Source organism: Gastrolobium bilobum, unplaced genomic scaffold, assembly GCF_033153095.1.
Source record: "Gastrolobium bilobum isolate Gb01-03AN ecotype WA unplaced genomic scaffold, APGP_CSIRO_Gbil_v1 utg2122, whole genome shotgun sequence".
In the NCBI taxonomy this organism is placed as follows: Eukaryota; Viridiplantae; Streptophyta; class Magnoliopsida; order Fabales; family Fabaceae; genus Gastrolobium; species Gastrolobium bilobum.
This window is the reverse complement of record NW_026897715.1, coordinates 422,040-441,003: the sequence shown is the minus strand read 5'-3', so window position 1 is coordinate 441,003 and position 18,964 is coordinate 422,040. Positions and strand designations below refer to the sequence as shown.

General features: G+C 34.3%; 2 protein-coding genes and 1 long non-coding RNA gene across 3 annotated transcripts; 1 reads left to right on the top strand and 2 right to left on the bottom strand.

The window, feature by feature from the left end:
- Positions 1 to 8,915: 8,915 nt before the first annotated feature.
- On the top strand, positions 8,916 to 10,321 carry LOC133309525 (uncharacterized). Its single transcript, XR_009751336.1, has 3 exons — positions 8,916 to 9,028; positions 9,621 to 9,708; positions 9,802 to 10,321. It is a non-coding gene; the product is annotated as an uncharacterized LOC133309525 (long non-coding RNA).
- Positions 10,322 to 10,590: 269 nt separating this feature from the next.
- On the bottom strand, positions 10,591 to 11,124 carry LOC133309416 (protein RADIALIS-like 3). The gene is made up of 2 exons (XM_061510180.1): positions 10,756 to 11,124; positions 10,591 to 10,634 (listed from the first exon to the last, which is right to left on the bottom strand). The coding sequence occupies exons 1-2, from the start codon at positions 11,043 to 11,045 to the stop codon at positions 10,607 to 10,609; spliced, it is 318 nt and encodes a 105-aa protein (XP_061366164.1). The 5' UTR covers positions 11,046 to 11,124; the 3' UTR covers positions 10,591 to 10,606.
- A 2,974-nt stretch (positions 11,125 to 14,098) lies between these two features.
- LOC133309488 (peptide chain release factor 1, mitochondrial) lies at positions 14,099 to 18,344 on the bottom strand. The gene is made up of 11 exons (XM_061510270.1): positions 18,176 to 18,344; positions 17,872 to 17,972; positions 17,602 to 17,700; positions 16,681 to 16,864; positions 16,450 to 16,498; positions 16,274 to 16,352; positions 15,991 to 16,065; positions 15,829 to 15,906; positions 15,384 to 15,542; positions 14,557 to 14,652; positions 14,099 to 14,471 (listed from the first exon to the last, which is right to left on the bottom strand). The coding sequence occupies exons 1-11, from the start codon at positions 18,306 to 18,308 to the stop codon at positions 14,277 to 14,279; spliced, it is 1,248 nt and encodes a 415-aa protein (XP_061366254.1). The 5' UTR covers positions 18,309 to 18,344; the 3' UTR covers positions 14,099 to 14,276.
- Between the last annotated feature and the right edge of the window lie 620 nt (positions 18,345 to 18,964).

Below are 18,964 nucleotides of genomic sequence, written 5' to 3'. Positions count from 1 at the left end.
ATCCTTTGTTGATTTTTTTGTTGAGGTAGAGTCTGTGCATCACAATAAACCAAATAGGCCATAGGTGTTCCACTTTTTCCGGGAATGTTGGGTTATTTTTCTGGTGCTATGTTTGGTTGATTATAAAATATTGCTGAAAATATTAAATGAAATTACAAAAATACCCATTTGTTAAAATACATCATCTGTTTAATCATTTTCCAAGGCAAGGCAATTTCATCCAACAATTTGCTTTATCGTTTCCCAAGGGGTGGAAAAAATTATACCATGAGTCAGATGATATTTTTCTTTGGGAAAGTATAGTGTTAAAATAAATTATGGAAAAAAAAATTAGCTGAAAATATTTCCAAAATCTACATACCAAACATTGGCAACTTTTTTTTCCCACCTCCAATTCCCTGGAATCCACGCAAAATCTACATACCAAATGCCCGTAAAAGAGTTTGAAATCAGAACTTGCTCCTTATAGTGGGACAAGTATATTACCGAATGGATCTAGGGCAAATCAGATATCTCCTTATTCGTAGGCATGACTAATAACATCCTAATCTTAAAAAACATAATCTGCAACATATCAAATTTCAAATACTAAAACAGAAATAACAAACTCCTAAAATCTAGATAAAACATCCCACTTTGCAGCTTTTGTAGGCATACTTTCAACAAATCTCCTCCTTGCCTTAATAGCTGCAAACACTTAGTTTAAATCTCAAAGCTTCAAATCTGGCTTTTGGGAGAGCTTTTGTTAAAATATCCGCACTTTGATCTTCGTATTTGCAATACAATAGCTTGACTTCACCTTCTTTCTCCACTTCTCTTAAGAAAAACAACTTGATCTTAAAATGCTTAGTTTTGCCATGAAAAACAGGATTATTTGAAATTGAAATAGCGGCTTGATTATCAACAAAGATCTGTGTTGGCTCATTTTGCTCCATATGTAAATCAACAAGTACATTTCTCAGCCAAATTGCTTGATTCACAGCCGCAGTGGCTGCCACATATTCTGCCTCTGCAGTGCTTTGAGTTACAACATCTTATTTTTTTGAACACCATGAAAAAACTCCTGATCCAAAACTGAAACAATAACTAGTTATGCTTTTCATGTCATCAATTGAGCCTCCCCAATCACTATCAAAATATCCAAGAAGCTTAAAATTCTGAAAATGATAATACTTAACACCATAATCTATAATGCCCTTAATATATCTCACAATCTTTTTGGCAGCTTAAAAATGCACTTCACTAGCACAATGCATGATTTTGTTATCTACAGTGACCACAAAAGTTTGAAGTATTTGTTTGATCAGAAAGAGTTGAATATGAGGCAACACCGATGGGTGGACTTTCAGAAGGATTATGATTTTGAATTGCAATATCACCCAGGTAAAGCCAATGTAGTGGCCGATTCATTAAGCAGAAAGGCGCTTTGTATAGCAAATCTGATGATTTTCGAGTAGATTTAATTGAGAAGTTTACGGATCTCAACATTCCTGTGAATGCAGAGGATAGCCCGTATTTGTTGACTACTACGGTAGTCCAGAACTCATTAGTTGAGCGGGCTCAATTACTTGATGAAGTGGCTCAGTCTATGAAAGAACAGGACTTTGTATCCACTGATAAGTCTAGTCTTAAGTTTTATAAAGATCGGATCATTGTTCTGAAAGGTCAGATGGTGGATGAGGTGTTGGCTGAGGCCCATATGGGTAAGTATACTATTCATCCTGGTGCTACCAAGATGTACCAAGACTTGAAATTAAATTTCTGGTGGACGAGCATGAAGAAAGATATTGCTCAGTTTATGAACAAGTGTTTGACATGACAGAAAGTTAAGATTGAGCATCAAAGGCCTTCTGGATTACTGCAGCCCTTGGATATTCCGAAATGGAAATGGTTCAGTATTTCTATGGATTTCATAGTGGCATTACCGAGAACTCAGGTTGGTTTTGATTCTATATGGGTGGTGGTAGACAGATTAACAAAGTCTGCACATTTTATTCCAGTCAAGACGAGTTTCTCTACGGAGCATTTGACTCGATTATATGTGAAGGAGATTGTGAAACTTCATGGTGTTCTTGAAAGTATCATTAGTGATCGGGACCCTAAGTTCACTTCTCGACTTTTGGAAGCATTGCAGCAGGCATTCGATACGCAGCTAGGACTGAGTACGGCTTATCATCCTCAGACCAATGGTCAGACGGAGAGGACCATTCAGACTCTGGAGGACATGTTGAGGGCTTGCACATTAGAGCATGGGACTGCTTGGGATAAATATCTGTCTCTGGTGGAATTTTCCTACAATAATAGTTATCATGCCAGTTTGGGCATAGCTCCCTATGAGGCTTTGTATGGCCGTAGGTGCAGGACGCCTACTTATTGGTCAGAAATTGGTGAGAGACAGTTATTTGGGTCTGATATGGTCCAGGAGACTACTTATCAGATTATTATGATTAATGATCGATTAAAGAAAGCACAGAGACACCAAAAGAGTTATTATGATGCAAAACATCGACCCGTTGAATTTTCTAAAGGGGATCATGTGTTTATCCGGTTGTCTTCGATTATAGGTGTTGGGTGATAACTCATATTTTGTTACACTTATTTATTACTCTTGGTTGGTATTTTTATGATTTATTTGAATTAAATAAAGGTCTTTTGGGTCAATTCACAATTCTAGATTTTAGTTGGGTTTAATTGATTTTCGTCATAATTTTCCAGATTTACACTACTTCCGTATTTTGACCATATCTCACTCTACAGATGTCCGATTGACTCTGTTCTTGTTGCTTTTTGCAGCTAACAGATAGGGCTACAATCGCTATTTCAGCTACTGAAGCCCAATTCGGACGAGAAGATGGTCGAAACTTGATCTCAAGATGACGTGTTTTGCTGGAATTTTATTTTGACGTTTGAACTTGTAATTCACATTAGGACCCAATGTGTTTAGGGCCCAAGGCCATGTTTTATTGTTTTGTTTTGTTTTATTCAGCTTTTATTTTATGTTTGGGCTGAAGCGGTGAAACTCTAGCCGTCCTGCGTGACGGCTATTTAAGGGAGACTCTAGGAAACCCTTCAGCAGTCAGTTTTTACAACAGAAAAGTTCTCTCTGAGTTTTTATTCAATTCTGTTCTTCATCTTTTTCTTCCTCTTCTTTTTATTTTAATCATGTTTACCTTAGCCATGCGAGGCTAAGAACTTTTTAATCAACCTAAGGGTAACGGATTCCATGGATTAGTTTTGAGGGTCTGCGTTTATTTTAAATCAGTTTTGTTTCCCTTCCTAACTCAGATTGATATCGTGCGATCGTGGATATTGAATCTGAGGTTCGCGATTGCGATTATGGAAAGATATTAATCATCAGATTTGATGATTAGGTTGATTGACCCTATGACCTTAAATCAAGCGGGTTGATACTCTACGATTGTATGAGTAGAAGCATCGTCTTTGATCAAATGCTAAGCGATCGCTTAGAGAGGGTTGTCAATTGGAAATAAGGATTCTGATTCGATTGACAAATCAATCACGATTCTGATATCTTCTTATCCGAGGAAAGACGTCCATAGAACCCAAACCTTAGGTTGGTTATTTTTAATTACGAATTTTAAATCCAATTTCATATTCTGCCTTTTAAATTATTCAACCAAAATTCAAAAACCCCCCTTTTAATTTCTGTTTTGATAAACGATTTTTACCCAAGCAATTTCCTTGAGAGAGACGACTTAGGGTTTCCACTTTACTACAAATTTTCTGAACCCTAATAAAAAAATAATTTTTAATTTGCGCGAGTGCGAGTTCGACAGCTCGTGTCATTGGGCGTGCTCTTGGAGTGAGAAAGTTGAGTCCTAGGTTCATAGGGCCCTACCAGATTATAAGGAGGGTCGGACTTGTGGCGTATCAGCTTACCTTACCTCCACATTTATCTAATATGCATAAAATTTTTCACATCAGTCAGCTTCGCAAATATGTACCTGATGTGTCCCACATTACCCAGCAGGACGATATTGAGGTAAAGAAAGATTTGGAGTTTGTTGTGGGACCACTGAAAGTTCTGGCTCGCGATGAGAAAGTATTGAGGAACAAGGTTATTCCCATGATCAAGGTACAATGGGAAGGTTTGACTCCTGAGGATGCTACTTGGGAGCGGGAGAATGATATTCTCCAACGTTATCCTAAGTTTGACGTCAGGTATGTGTTATGTTATATGTTTGATTTTGTGGGCAAAATCCTTAAAAGGTGGGGTGAATACCCGTTTAATTAGAAAAATGTATATGATTAAATATTTGATCATGCATAAATGGGTTAAATTAAGTAAAAGACCTAATTAAATAAATTAGGGTTACTTTTGAGGTAAAAAGTACAGTCAGTGAGATTCTTGTGGTAAAAATATGTGTAGAAAAAAATTACCCAGAATGCAAAAGTAAAGTTAGAAATATGACTAGAAAAATATTCCAGTTCATTGGGTAAAGTTTGGCATTGAATGAAGGTGTGTAAATAGATAAGCGGTTACCCAGTTAAAGACTTAAAGTAACTTAGCCTATTAAATAACTTAGAAATCGTGACACTCTATTTCTTCTTCCTTTTTTCTCGAGCGTGCCTCTGCTTTCTTTCTTCCATGGAAATAGCTTAGGTTTTCCTTTTCTTTTTTCTTTGATTTCTCATCACACAATCATCCAAATGCAAAATTTCATTACATGAAATCGATAGTAAATCATCCAATGAATCCACTCCACCACTTATTTTAGGCTGAAAATGCTTGTGTAAAAAGTTCTCCTCTTCCCTTTGTGCGAGTTACTATTCATCAAGTGTGGAAATTAAAGTTTTTGATGGAGCCTTGCTTGGAGTTGGTCCTCTAGGCTTGGTATAAGGGATTAGAGGTGAGAAATCTCTATTTCCATGGTTTGATTTTTATGATTTAAGTTTTGAAAATTTGAGGTATATTTTGGTGGGATACTTGAGTTTGAAATTTGAAATTTGTGATGAATTGGGGTTGCTTAGGAAACTATAATGTGGATTAAACATGTACATGTGTTTAAAAATTGAAAAATAATCCGTTTTGAACCCACCCTAGAATTCGGCCATGATGTGTTATTTAGGGTTTGATGTGCAAAAAAATTTAATTGCATAAATTGTGAAGGTTTGAATATTGGTGTATGTTGAGATTAAGTGTGAAAGTGAGAGTACATTGTGGAAAATCCCCTGGAAACCCTCTCTATGCATTTCAGTCATTAGGGTCTAATTAGGGGTAATTATGTTAAAATTATTTGATGATGTATTTAGGTCCTAATGCATGGTTTTAGTATGATTTTGAAGTTAAATGGTTTAAGACATAATGAGAGACACCTTAGTTACTTTGTATGTGTTGCCACGGCTTTGTGTACAAAAATAGGCAAAGTTAGGCTTAAAATTGTTATGAGAATATATGAAAAATTTAGGGGCTATGTGTGGATTCTAGGAACTATGAGTTGTATACATTGATTTGATGCAAAAATTCTGAGTTCCCCTAAATGTTGGTTCGGCCATTTAGGCTTTGTGGGGGCTAGGAATTGTTAAAAATTATAAATGGTATTTTAGAAGCTTGGTTGGGTTATTTTAGGACCCTATGTGAGTAGGAAACCATGAGGGTGCTTGTGGTTCATGTAATCATCCTTAAAATGGTCCAATAAAGAAATTGGAAAATTATGGTCTTGTCTTGTGAATTGGCATAGGATTGACATGAATGTAAAGAAATAAAAGAAGAACAATAAAGTGTATGTCTTGTAATTACATGGCATTGAAGCATTTTATTGAATTTTGTTTTGGATTCTTTCTCTAGGTGTGCCTAGGGACTGAGCGTCTCTGGATTTCCTTTGGAGCTAAATAGGTAACTTGTGTTACAAGTGAGCAAATCGGTAAAGCTTCAAAAGGTAAGCTCTATGTTTAAGGAGTCTTTTCCTGCTTGAGGGCTCCACCATGGTTAATGAACTATGGTTGGATTGTATGATTGTATTGATGCTTTGTATAGATACATTCATATAAAGCTATTTGATAATATGATATGATTTGTTCTGATGTGATTTCTGTATTAATCTTTGGCCATTAATTGTATTGTATACTTATGTCTGCTTGGGGTCCTCCCTCGGGACTGACGGTGTACACCTCTGATATGTTCTGGTTCTGCTTGAGGTCCTCCCTTGGGAATGACTGCGTACGCCTCTGATAAGATATGTATATATGTTTTGTTTAGTTATGATATCTGTTATATGATATTTTGTATATGTTGTATCTGACTTTCATGCAGGAGTGGGCCTAGGGGTATGGAGAATTCTCTGTAAATCTGGAGCTTACTGAGATTTGTTATCTCACCCCTTCTTGGGGACATCATTTCAGGTGCACAGGTTGCCGCTAAGCCTTCACGGGGCAGGGATACGACCCATGGTTAGAGTGTATCGCGGACCAGATTTTTGGGTAGCATTCTGCTACCATTATTTTAGAGGATTGTGATTTGCATTAGTATTCCATTTATTTTGGGGGATCTTGATGTCTGATCCGTTACTTTGTATATGGCCGGTATATGTTTTGTACATGTTTCCGCTTTGATTCATGTACATCTGGGTATTCAGGCATGTTATATTATGATGCAGTATTCAGTTATATGCTTATATGTTGTATTGCATGCTGTTAGACATAGTGGCTCGGAGCCAAGTTATGCATTCGCCCATGGATGGGTATATGGTCTTATATGGATATATGGATGTGCTGAGATCACATATTGTATAAACTGTTTATCAGGAAAACCTTGAGTGTGGGATTTGCAAATCTCCATTTGTCCGATTTACAAACGATACTCTGTCCGATTTTTGTCACCGTCCAATAAGAATTAAACTAGTAGAAGTATGCAATGTGATGTTACATCTAGGGCAATTACATGTTGTCTCTTTCTTTTTTTGAGTAATCTCAAAGGTATCATCCAACCGTAATCAAAGACTAATTTTCATTGAGCAGTGTCGGATTCTTTTGAGATCGGCTCTTCCAAATCATTTTTTTCCATTCCTACGACTCGAACTCGAGACCTTTGATTAAAGAGCCCATACTCCTTATCACCTGTGAAAAAATTTTTGATACATGTTGTCTCTTTTAAGTTTGGATGTATATAAGGTTATCGTGACTAGGAATATTTCATTTCAAATTTATGTTGTACAAGGGATTCAAACCTCTACTTACCTCATGGTTTTCTTTTTTAACATCCGTGCTAGTTGAATTTTATATTATTTTCATATTCATGTGACGCAAATATTCTTCGGTAACAGTTCCTACAATATCAAATATTTTTAGTGCAACCATCTACGATACTATGTATCCAGGAAATACAATACATAATTATAATATTAAAATTGTTTATTTTTCTTTCTTCACATTAGTCAACAAGTTTCTAAAGAGAAGGGAAAAAGAACAATTTTAATATTATATATATATGTACCCGAAATACATATTTATCCGCAACTTTAATATTATAGAGAATGTATCCGGAATATATATTTATTTATAATATTAAAAAATTTCTCTCTTTCTTAATAAACTTGTCAGATGTGAAAAAATAAAAATAAATTTTTTTAATATCATAATTATATACTCTCAAAATACACACCCACTGTTGCGGTGAAAACGCTCTCCACATCAAGGGTAATGACAACAATGGATCATGTTTGGTGGGTGAAATTGCAGTTACATGCGGACGGTGCTAACTAGTTGTACTAGTACATGGCCAGTTGTCATTGGGGCTTTTTAAAAGAACTGTTGCTTTCAACCTCACATGATTACATTAGTTGCTAACCTATTCCCCCACCATTTTGACCTTTTAGGCTGAAATGACCTTTTCCTGTCTTACACAACAACCAAATTATGTTTTTCGTTTGTTTCCAAAACAAAGAGTAAAATGTGATTATATCTAGGGGATGTCAAAACGGATCGACACAACACGAATTCGACACGACACGAATACATCAACATTAACACGACACAAATTTTTATTTGTGTCAAAATCTTCAACACTGACACGACATGAATTTTTTGCGGGTTGACACGACACGACATAAATAACACGCAAAATAGGGGTTAAAATGGTAGTTGACAAAAAAATTTAAAAAAATGGATCGATATTAAAAAAAATAAAAAAATAATAATAAAAATTAAAAAAAAAATAATTTAAAAAAATACATGTCGACACGAACATGAATACATCAACACTAACACGACACGAATTTTTTACGTGTCATTTTTTCCAACACGAACACGACACGAATTTTTTTGCAGGTCAACCCGAACACGAATTTTCGTGTCGTGTCGCGGGTCGACCCGCGTGTCAAAAACTATATTAACACCACTAATTATATCAACAACAAAAAAAGTAAAATGTGAGAAGCGCAGGATTAAGAGCTTTATTTATTTATTCTTTTTTCTATATTATAATATTAGATTACCTCTTTTATCTTTTTTTCCTTTCTTCTTGGATTTGAATAGAAAAAACTTATATTACTTTATTTATTTTTTGTTTTGTATAGAGTTTTTTTCTTTTTTTTTTTTACTTTTTTTTCTTATAAATAAATTTATTTTACCTAATGCTACACGATACAGAAATTTGTACTGGCAAGTTGGTATCTCCCCACCAGAAGAAAAACACATTAACATTAGCATCATGGAGACATCTTTTATCTTTCACAGTACTAGGAGCAGAAAAGTAGTAGTACACATGACCTTGACGTTTCTTTTTTCACTATGAACATGTAATAGTGTAGTACCAATAACACAAAGTAGTACAAGGGCAGCGTTGAAACCGAAATTTGATAGTACAGCTTGTCCTTCAAACCATTCCCCCATGTGATAGTATATTATTATATATACAGCCGGATCGCATCATATCTACACTCAAAGAGTCCTTTATGCATGATCTGAAAATCCAGTTTTGTGATGATAATATTTGTGACAACATTATTGGGAGAGATAATTTTTCAGCCAAAAGATGCTTAATGTTATGGTTGATGTTGACAAGGCTGAGGTAAGTTAGTCCAAATGCTGGAGTTAATAGTAAGAGACATGGCAAAGCCTGGGAACAGGCAGAGCATGAATGGAGCTATCAACAGAATATAGCCAAGAAAGTGAGAATGAGTGAAGAAACCTGTTGTTGCTACGCTCATGCACTGCCTCTTCCCTGGCTCTCTCTTTCCTTTTCCAGCTCCAGAAAACCCATCCTTCTTTTTTTATTTTATTTTTTACTTATTTATTGAATTAGCATCTATGTTCAATTGTGTTCAAGGGTTCAAAAATGAAAAGGCACTGTTGATGTCCATTGCCTACACAACCACTAACAACCTATTGAAATCTAGGTGGGGAACTACTAGGAAAATGGGTGTGGGAAAATTGAATCCTCCACCTAGAACACCTAGGCCCCCTCATGGCCAGTAGGTGCTATTAGGCTACAAGGTTATATGTCTAGAATTTTATTTTGGGATCAATTAAGGATAACCTATTCCTTAAAAAAAAAGCAAATCTAATTGCTCTAATTGGTACTGCTCTATCTGATACTTTATAAATCATACAACAGCTCTACTAATTGGCTCTAATTGCTACTGCTGTATTTGATCATGCAGCATTGTCTCAGTTGCATACTTCTACTACAGTCATTTTGATATCAATTCAATCCACACTCCACAGTTGTCTGCCTGAGATTATTTTTAAGTATGTTTATTTTAAGGTCAATAATTGCTTTCATTATGCGAAACTCGTTCCACAATCATGACCATAGTTATATATACCTTCTATTATGGACAGGGTATAGATGCTGCCACACTTCAATAAGCAGTTCAGAAGCATATTGAGTGGGATAATTCGTCAATATCTTTAGCTTTCTGACAACAGTTTGTGGATCAAGAATTTTCAACCAAGGTTCTTTGCAAGATGATTACGGACCATCTGTGGTATAACTAATCTGCCATTTTGAAGTAAAGAAGTATGAGGGACTGAATTTCAAGTTTTGTGGTGGCGGAGCCAGAAAAATTGAAAAGCTAATGTCAAAAATTAGCCAACCATAGAGGAAGCTAGTGCCACAATTAGCAGTAATGGAGGAAGCAAACCATTTACAGTTACTGAAGATCAAAAAAAACTTTTGATTTTGAAAATCAGCCACTGCCAAGGCACTTGCTGGTTCCAACGTGGCTACGCCATTATTCTAGATTCCAATTCTCATAAATTTCTAAAGTAAGGGTGAATACTGAAATCAGGCATTTTATTTTTGGCCCTTTGTATTGTATGCTGACCATCATATATTCATATGCTAAAATGTTAAGATAATAAAAGGGTGAAAAACAGATAGTAATGTTTTTTTCAACCCGGATGCTTGCTATTTGCCCCCATAAAAATATTAAAGAATAAAAAACAGCAGCATTAAAACAACATCTGAATAGTTACACTAGAGATTTGAACACAGAAAATCAAGTGCGCCAACACAGAAAGCGTAAGGTTTCTGTTTCTTGGGAAATTTCTACGCAACCAAACAGAAAAAGAGAAAAATGGGGAGGATCATAAATTAAGTACCTTGAGCCAAACTGCTCCGCTGAAGCCTTTTTGTTACCATACATCATATCATTTCCAATTGAACGAGCAAGCTGGAATCAACATATTACAACAAACAGCTTGATTAACAGAAACATGGTACCAATCAAGTTCATAATAGATTTTTATTGCTTCCCATGGCTTTCAATACCATTCTAAATAAAAGGGACTCACATGCTTGTATCATTATCAAACAAACATAAGGACTCCTTACACTCAACAAGGACACAGGGCTGAACTTCTCCCAGTTTGTGATCCAGTTTTCCAGATTCTATAACATGTAAATCCTCCAAAAGGATCACATAATGCTCTTGAACTTCCCCTGCACTCTTTTCTCCTCCAACCATGGCTGCAACAACCTCCCACCTTTCTGGGTGTTCCTCATCTACCACTGCTAAAGCCAGATCAAACAATTTGTTCTCCTCCCAACTCCACCCACACAAGCTCTTAGCAAAATCATCCATGTCACTAGCCTCACTCACTCTGGATTACAACACCCTTAAAGGGTACTTTGATTCTTTGAGGAAATTGAGTATTTCCTAGTAATTCATTCACTTTATGGTCATTTTAGAGAATAATTCATAGGCTGAGAATCTATTGGCACCTTATTTTATATATATATATTTTTCTTAGACAGAATCTTACACCCATTATGGTGTATGAGGAGTCGTATGTCTGCAATGTCATGCAAAATTGTCTTACTTTTTGTGTATATAAAAAAGGTGTTTGTGATATACAATTCTATCCCTCTTAAGCCAAATATTCAGCAGAGGCAGTTATGATATAAACTTGTGATAATGAAAGGTGGATCCTTTTGCACTGAAACAGGAAACATAAAATAAAATAAAATAAAATAGAGAAAATAAAGTAGCCCAAAACATCATTCTTCATTTCTTGTAGAAGTTGGAACCTCATTTTATATTTTATGGTGTCCCAATTCTAGCAAGTGATGTCATGTGGAGCTAGAGCCTGTTCATGTTGAAACGTTTATACGTTAGATTTTTATATTTTATGATTGAACATGGAAGATGAATGGGCCAGGAATGGCAAGCTATAGATCCATTATTCAATTTTTTTTTTTTCTCTTTAAAATTTCAATATTAAACCTTGCAAGGAAAGCAAGTGACTTTCACGGTTACGATTGAATAATGCTTTATCTTTCTAAAAGATTCGGCGCGATTTGATGCCTCACCAAGTATATCTAGGTCGCTTTCAAAGGTTATTGCGTGGAGAAAGGATACGGAAAGAAAAAATTAAGTACATAACCGGTCTTGAAAACTTGGGGAGCATTACGTCCCAGGACTAATTAAAAAAAATCAAATTTGTTATATTCAATTTTCAATAATCAAATTGAAGGTTGGTGATTGAAACAATTTTTATAAAAAAGTTTAACCTTCAATAAATAGTTGAATATTTGGACTCATTGCTTAGTAGTATTTAACCTCTCCGTTTCTTTTATTTGCGGTGTTGAACCCTACTATTTTTATACGAGAGATTCACACATTTTTGGTAAATAGAGAGATTCATACTTTATACATACAATAGATTTTATGACATTCAATGATTAAAATTTATGTTCAGAAAATGTTGTTGTAGGATATTTTGGCCCGATAGATTCTTGCATTTTTGCGTAAGTTTTATTTAAAAATAATAATTATGCAACGATATCTCGAGCGCAATAACTCTTTGAGAGCATCTTATATTACAGATTTACAGCCCTTTGTATTAAAGTAAATATAATCTAACCAGATATAGTTCAATTTTCACATCATATTTTGGGTCATAGTTTAATATAAAGAATTAAGGGATTAATGTTTTTCATTGTAAGAAATAATATTTTTTCTTATACACACATAAAAGTGTGTGAGATTCATATCTTTTTTTCTCTCTCTTCTCATCGCAAGAAACATGAAAAGAACATTAATCCCAAGTCCCAAGGATTAATTAACTCAAGTAAGATTGAATAGAAAAAGGGTTTTGCATTTGTCATGTTGCATGACAAATGCAAAATTTTCTAGACATACATCGATATTTGTGCTGTACTTTTTTTTTCATTTAAACAAGGTGAATCTCACACTTATTGTCTCTATAACATGACAAAAGAATTTTTCTACAACATAATACTTGTTTTTCCCTTAGAAAAAATCATACATAAAGTATAAACAAAAAAAACATTACTGTACTTTTCTGGCCTCTATTTCATATTATCATTTGGATGTTATTTAAAGGAAAATACTTTTTAAATAAAATAATTTTAGTTGTCACATTTCCAGCTTTTGAAAGGCCATAGAGGAATAGGATGGACCAGAAAATATTTTATCTTTTATTCCAAAAACAAATGCGAGAAGCGATGACAATCTCGAGAAACATCACGACCTAAGGCAACCCCGATGAGATATTTTATATAAGTTAGAATCATTTTACATTTAAGTTATACTCTCAATCTTAATTTTGATATTATTTATATCTAATAGTTCTGATTTATTAGATATTTGAGCTATTAGATACAAGCAAATTAATTATCAAGATTTAGTATAAAATTTCTTATTCTTAGACCACCAGTGTAAGAATATTCTACCCGTTTTAGTGACAGGAAATTTTTTTCAGTCATACTCACGTAAAAGTGAATAAATCTCATTATAAAAAGAAAAAAAAAATTAATGGATCCCAATGTAAAAAATTAATAAATCCTACTATTATTTTCTCTCTCTTCTTTTTATAATAAAACTCACTTATTTTTTGATCTGGATCCTCTAATGTGAAAATTCACATGACCAATGTAATGTGGGAAATCATGAGGTGGATCAATGGTAAAAAAGGAAGAGAGAGAAAAAATGATAAAATAGGTAATTACGAAATCATAACCGTTGATTTACCTTTATATGGTTGTGATTTTCGCACATGACTATATCATATTTTTTTGACAGAGGATCCATTTCCCTCATTTTTATTGGCATCCCAGAAAAATCTTTTGTAAACATTTTTTCCTCTAATAAAAGTCAAATGTCCCCCAAGAATAATTTTTCAAGAATCGAACATTTTGGGATTCAAACAGACACCTATTGGCTTGGACTTCATCTTCTTATGGATGTCATTAAATTGAATAAAATCTTGAGGAGGAAAAGAGGGTGATTGATGGTGACCAATACGACGTCAAAACTAGAAAAATCAATCTGTACTACTCATGTCGAACTGATTTAAAGTAAAAATATTGGGCAGTTGATATAGATCAAGGCCTACATTAAAAAAATCATTACCGGTAGGTGTGTATTTATAGGAGACAATTATTGGTGACACTAGCTGGAGCCTATTGCACTTTCAGCAATCTTCTGTGACACTTAAATTCTTTTAGTAATAATTTGAATAAATACAAAATTGCAACTAGATAAACAGATAAAAATTAACTACCAAAAAAAAAAAAAAAAATTTAATTAGGTAAATTTTATGAAATAATTACTACAAATATACTTACTCTCTGAAGTTCACTCTTATTAACATAATTTCATATAAAATCGGAAACATAAGTGAACATGAGTCATGTAATTATCATATAATCATAACATCATTCGGTGCTATGCTACCACTTCTTCCTCTGCCTAGCATCTCAAGCAAAATACAAAAGTTCTTTTTCCGGTAAGTGATATAGAAAAGCAAGACATTCAATAAATAATCAGCAAAAAAAGAAACTGCTGGATTTACTGAGAAGAACTAAAAGTGGCAATTGCATCCATTTCTTCTTGCAATAGAAGAGCATCAATGAAGACATCAAGATTCTCTCCTTGCATCACATCATCTATCGAGTGATAAGTGATACCAACTCTATGATCAGTTACACGACCTTGAGGAAAATTGTATGTTCGGATGCGTTCAGATCTATCCCCACTACCAATCTGTACAGTCCGACAAACCCCAAATCAATCCAGAAAGCCAAAGGGAATAGCAATTGAATACAGTTAATTCGGAGATCTCTTCTACCTGCTCTGATCGAAGCTTTGATCGACTACTATGAAGTCTGAACCTTTCCATTTCATATAGCTTTGCACACAGTATCTTGAGAGCTTTGGCCTTGTTCTAAGCAGAAATGAGAAGGCAGAGATAGAATGTAAGTAGAAGAAAAATAACGTCACAAAGAAGCGAAATATAGAACGAAATAAGCAAAATAGTGAATTTATCACATATCATAATTGACCTAGCCTGTCTCACCAAAATAAGTCAAAATGGCCCTGACAATATCTTAGACTACTGAAACAAAATAAACCTAACAGTGCAAAAAAAAAAAAAAGCTTGCGTAATGCTTTCTTTTACTTTTTCTAAAAGTTGATGAGCCTATTTATCCATGTACTCGGAGAAAGTTTTGAGACTAAAATGTAACTACACCACAGACAAGATTTTCTAAAGAACACAACGCCAAAGAGCAAGAAATGTACACCAAGTTTAAGCTTCCCGCCTTAACTGAGAGAACACATGCAGCATGCAATTCACTTGATCAAAATTTTGCTGATGGCATCATCCATGCCATATGTAAAGCACAAGTGCACAACTACTGTAAGACATTATCAAGTAGTAACAAACCAGAACACATTCCCTCAACAATTACTCTCTTTAGTGAACGTAAAATTTATGTGAGGCAAGTTAATTAAATTACAAGTCAATCAAGAGAAATTGTAGCACTACTACTAACTCCAAGATATTGATAGTGTTTTGGAGTTAAATGTAGCACCTTTTTATAAACACAAGATGAGATTAATTAAATAAAAAATTGCACATTTCCAGTCAAAAACGCTCATCTTGGAACCATTTACCATATGTTGAGAACGCTCATCTTGTATAGCAACCATAATCCCTGTTGGAATGTGAGTCATTCTAACAGCACTGTTGGTTGTATTTGCATGCTGACCACCTGAACCACCAGACCTATAGGTATCAATTTTTAAGTCTTCATTCTTCAATTGAACATCAACCTACATATAATGTGCATGATAGCTATAAGACACTAGGAAGAGAAGAAAGGTAGGAACACATCATAAGACCAAACATAAAGATATTAGCCAGGCCTTCATAATTCCATTCATCAACCTAATAGAACCAAAGGAAAAAAAGAGAGATATATGTAGTATAGGATGCCTTTTCTTTTATCATTATTTTAGAGGAACTAAAATTTGAAAACACTGTTTCATATTCTTGGACACAGCAAGCAGTCAAGTTTCATTTAACAGGGATTTATTCAAAAGGGTAATTACTAATTACCTCATCAGCCTGAGGGAGGATTGCAACAGAAACAGCACTGGTATGAACACGTCCCAACTTTTCTGTCACAGGAACTCGCTGTAAAAAAAAATAAAAAAATTGTCAGTAATTGCTGAAAGTAGATGTAATCAAAGATTGTATATGAGAGGTTGTAGCTAAAACCTGTACTCTATGAATTCCACTCTCAAATTTTAGTTTCCCAAAAACACTGATTCCTGCAATTGCTGCACTAGCCTCCTGAGAAAGTAAAGTCCAAACCAAAAATACATCAATTGCAAGATGAACTTCAATTCTACATTTCTACTATAAAGAACTTGTGGCACACAGTACAACCAGAAGGTTGCAATGCATGGTGGATGCTGCAATTAACAATTCAAATCACTTAACTAGGATATCACTGAAAATAAGGTCACATTTGGTACGCATAAATGTATGAAGTATGTACCCTGTATCCTTTAAGATCAGATTGAGCTATATCTACTACTTCAAACTTCCAGCCATTCTTGTGAGCATACTTCTCATACCTACATTATGTCAGGCAAGACCCCTTTTAGATAACTATAACAACAGTTTCTGAATCTGATCAATTTCCAGTCAAATAAATGATAAATGTAACCTTACATTTTAAAGATATCCATCGCAAACAAGGAAGCCTCCTCTCCCCCAGTGCCTAGTCAAAAATGGTATAAGCAAATGAAAATGGGGATAAAAGAAAGCACAGACAAACAAAAGCAAACCAGGCACTATAGTAAAGTGATCAACAAAACCAAAGACAACTTAGCAGACATTCATTGAAGCATGTGTTTGATGAACATTAATAATAGATATCCATTTTCAACAGTGACATTATACCTGCTCGGACCTCCAAAATGCAATCCCTTTCATCAGCATCGTCCTTAGGAAGTAATGACTTCAGCAGCAAATTTTGCAGTCTTCTTTCTTCCTCTATGGCCTGGCCCATTTCTTCTGCTGCCATATCAAGCATGTCTTTATCTTTAGAACATTCAGCCATTAGTGACTTCAAGCCACCAATTTCCTGAAGATATAAGAAAAGTAACATCAGATATTATACAAGAAAACCAACTACCTAATTTTAGCTTCTAAAAGAAGAACATACATTATCTTCACCTTTTTCCTTCTTTTTCTTATTTCTTTAAACTCAAAAAAACATAGTAACTAAAGCACATAAAAAATGTAAATAGATTGATAGTATTCTGCCTAAATGCTATATGGAAAAAAAAATTGTCACAGAAGGAAACAAAAACAACAAATGCCCTTTCCCACTAGGAAGAAATGACTACATGGATCAAATTAAGCCATTGAGTTCTGTCAAGAACCAAGTCATGGAAGTACCTAAACAGAAAGTATATACATCATCAAGTATATGTTTGCAAAGCAGGTATGCTTAACTAAACAGGTGACCAGAAAAACGAAGTCAAAGCACATGGATTTAGACAGCAAGGCCCTCCCTCTCATATGAAGTTTAAACTTCCACCTAGAATTAAGCCACAAAATACTTCCAATTTTAACTCGGCCTAACAACACACTTAATTTAATGATTCTTAAAGGAAAAAGAAGTGGTCCCTTTCAAAAGAAAGATAAGCTGTGTTACTGATTCATTTGCATAAAATCAAAAACTGAAGATAAAGACGTAGCTCAGCGTCGCTATGTTGTTCTCTACATCTTTATGATTCTTGCAATGTCATGATTCCGTAACACCAATTGCCATTTAGGCAAGTTGCTAATGAAAACGAACTTGCATCAACTAATTACCTTCTGTTTGGCCCTCAGTTCATTAATAAGCTCCAAAGAACCACTCAGCTTTCGAAGCTCCTTATTAGCTCTCGCATACTCTGATGGTGATGCTTCTGGCTGTCTTCAATAAGAACAAAAATTAAACATAAGATAATGAACTCAAATACCATTTACTTACAAGTTTAAACTTACAAGAAGAGCCATCAATACTCATGTCCGAAACAGATTTAAAAAAATAAGAATAAGAATAAAAAGAGAGAAGTTAAAAACGCATCGCAATTGCATTACCTTATTTATTAGATTGTTAAGACAAGAGGTCCTGTACTCAATAGCGATGAGTCTTCGTTCCATTATGTTTAAGAGGTCCTGGGACAGTTGAGGTTCCACCTCTGTTAACAAAATAGTTAAACTAGGATCAATCTTAACTTAAAAAAAGAATAAATCTATCAGTTCTTCGTTACTGTAATAACTGTGAACAATCGCCTGCTCTGAACAAGCCATTATTAATTAACGAATATTATCAAAAAATTTGAAATTAACAATAAAAAAAGTCTACAATCTGAAAAAATATATTGAACGAAAGAAAGGTTACCGGCAGAGTAAGAACGAAGCAAAAATGGAGGTCGACGCCGGAAACTAGGGAGTGGGAATTCGGAAGTTGATTCGAATTGATTCCGCAACCGAGAAAGATAACGGCAAATAAAAAACCTACCATGAGTTCTCATCGTTAATGGTTTTCTATCACTCTCACTGAAATGAAATTAAACGTCCCAAAAGCTTCTCTGTTTTTCACAAATCAGCAGATGCAGGTGAAAGTGAAGACGATAATGATTCGTGTTATGAGCCCATTCTTCACTTAAGCCCATTGGGCCATGCCTCCTTGTCTTTCACCAAGATTTTTTTTTTTAATACTCACGTATTAAATTAAAAGTAGAGTTATATTTATTATTTACAAATTACACCATGTATTATGGATAGTATATATCACTTGAGCATATACTGCTCATAATATATATATTGTAGTTGATAAGAGTTTGTAAATATAACAATTCACAATATGAAAAATTAAAATAAATTGGGCCATCAGTTCATTTGATTCATCAAGCTTTTCCTTTGTTTAATGCATGAGAGTATTAGGATTTTCGATAATGCTGTTTACTATGAAATTTTGTGTATAAAATTTAATCATAGTTAAAGAGAAAAATATGTTAAGATTTAAAAATTATATTATTAAATTAAATATGCAAAAAAAATAATTACTTTTTTGTAATTTTACGAAATTATATTCATATCGTCTAGCATTTTTCAAAAAATTTTAAATATTTTTCATTTATTGGATTACAGACGTCGATGAATTCTCAAGGATAGAGTTTTAATTTTA

Excerpts from the sequence above, each read along its gene's own strand:
- LOC133309416 (XM_061510180.1), bottom strand. The coding sequence starts at position 11,045 with ATGGATGATTTTGCTAAGAGCTTGTGTGGGTGGAGTTGGGAGGAGAAC. Across the intron at positions 10,635-10,755 it reads TTTGATAATGATACAAGCAT|CTTGCTCGTTCAATTGGAAA; the intron begins GTGAGTCCCTTT and ends TGTTGATTCCAG.
- LOC133309488 (XM_061510270.1), bottom strand. The coding sequence starts at position 18,308 with ATGAGAACTCATGGTAGGTTTTTTATTTGCCGTTATCTTTCTCGGTTG. Across the intron at positions 17,701-17,871 it reads TTAACAATCTAATAAATAAG|CCAGAAGCATCACCATCAGA; the intron begins GTAATGCAATTG and ends TATTGAAGACAG. Across the intron at positions 16,353-16,449 it reads GCGATGGATATCTTTAAAAT|GTATGAGAAGTATGCTCACA; the intron begins GTAAGGTTACAT and ends GACATAATGTAG.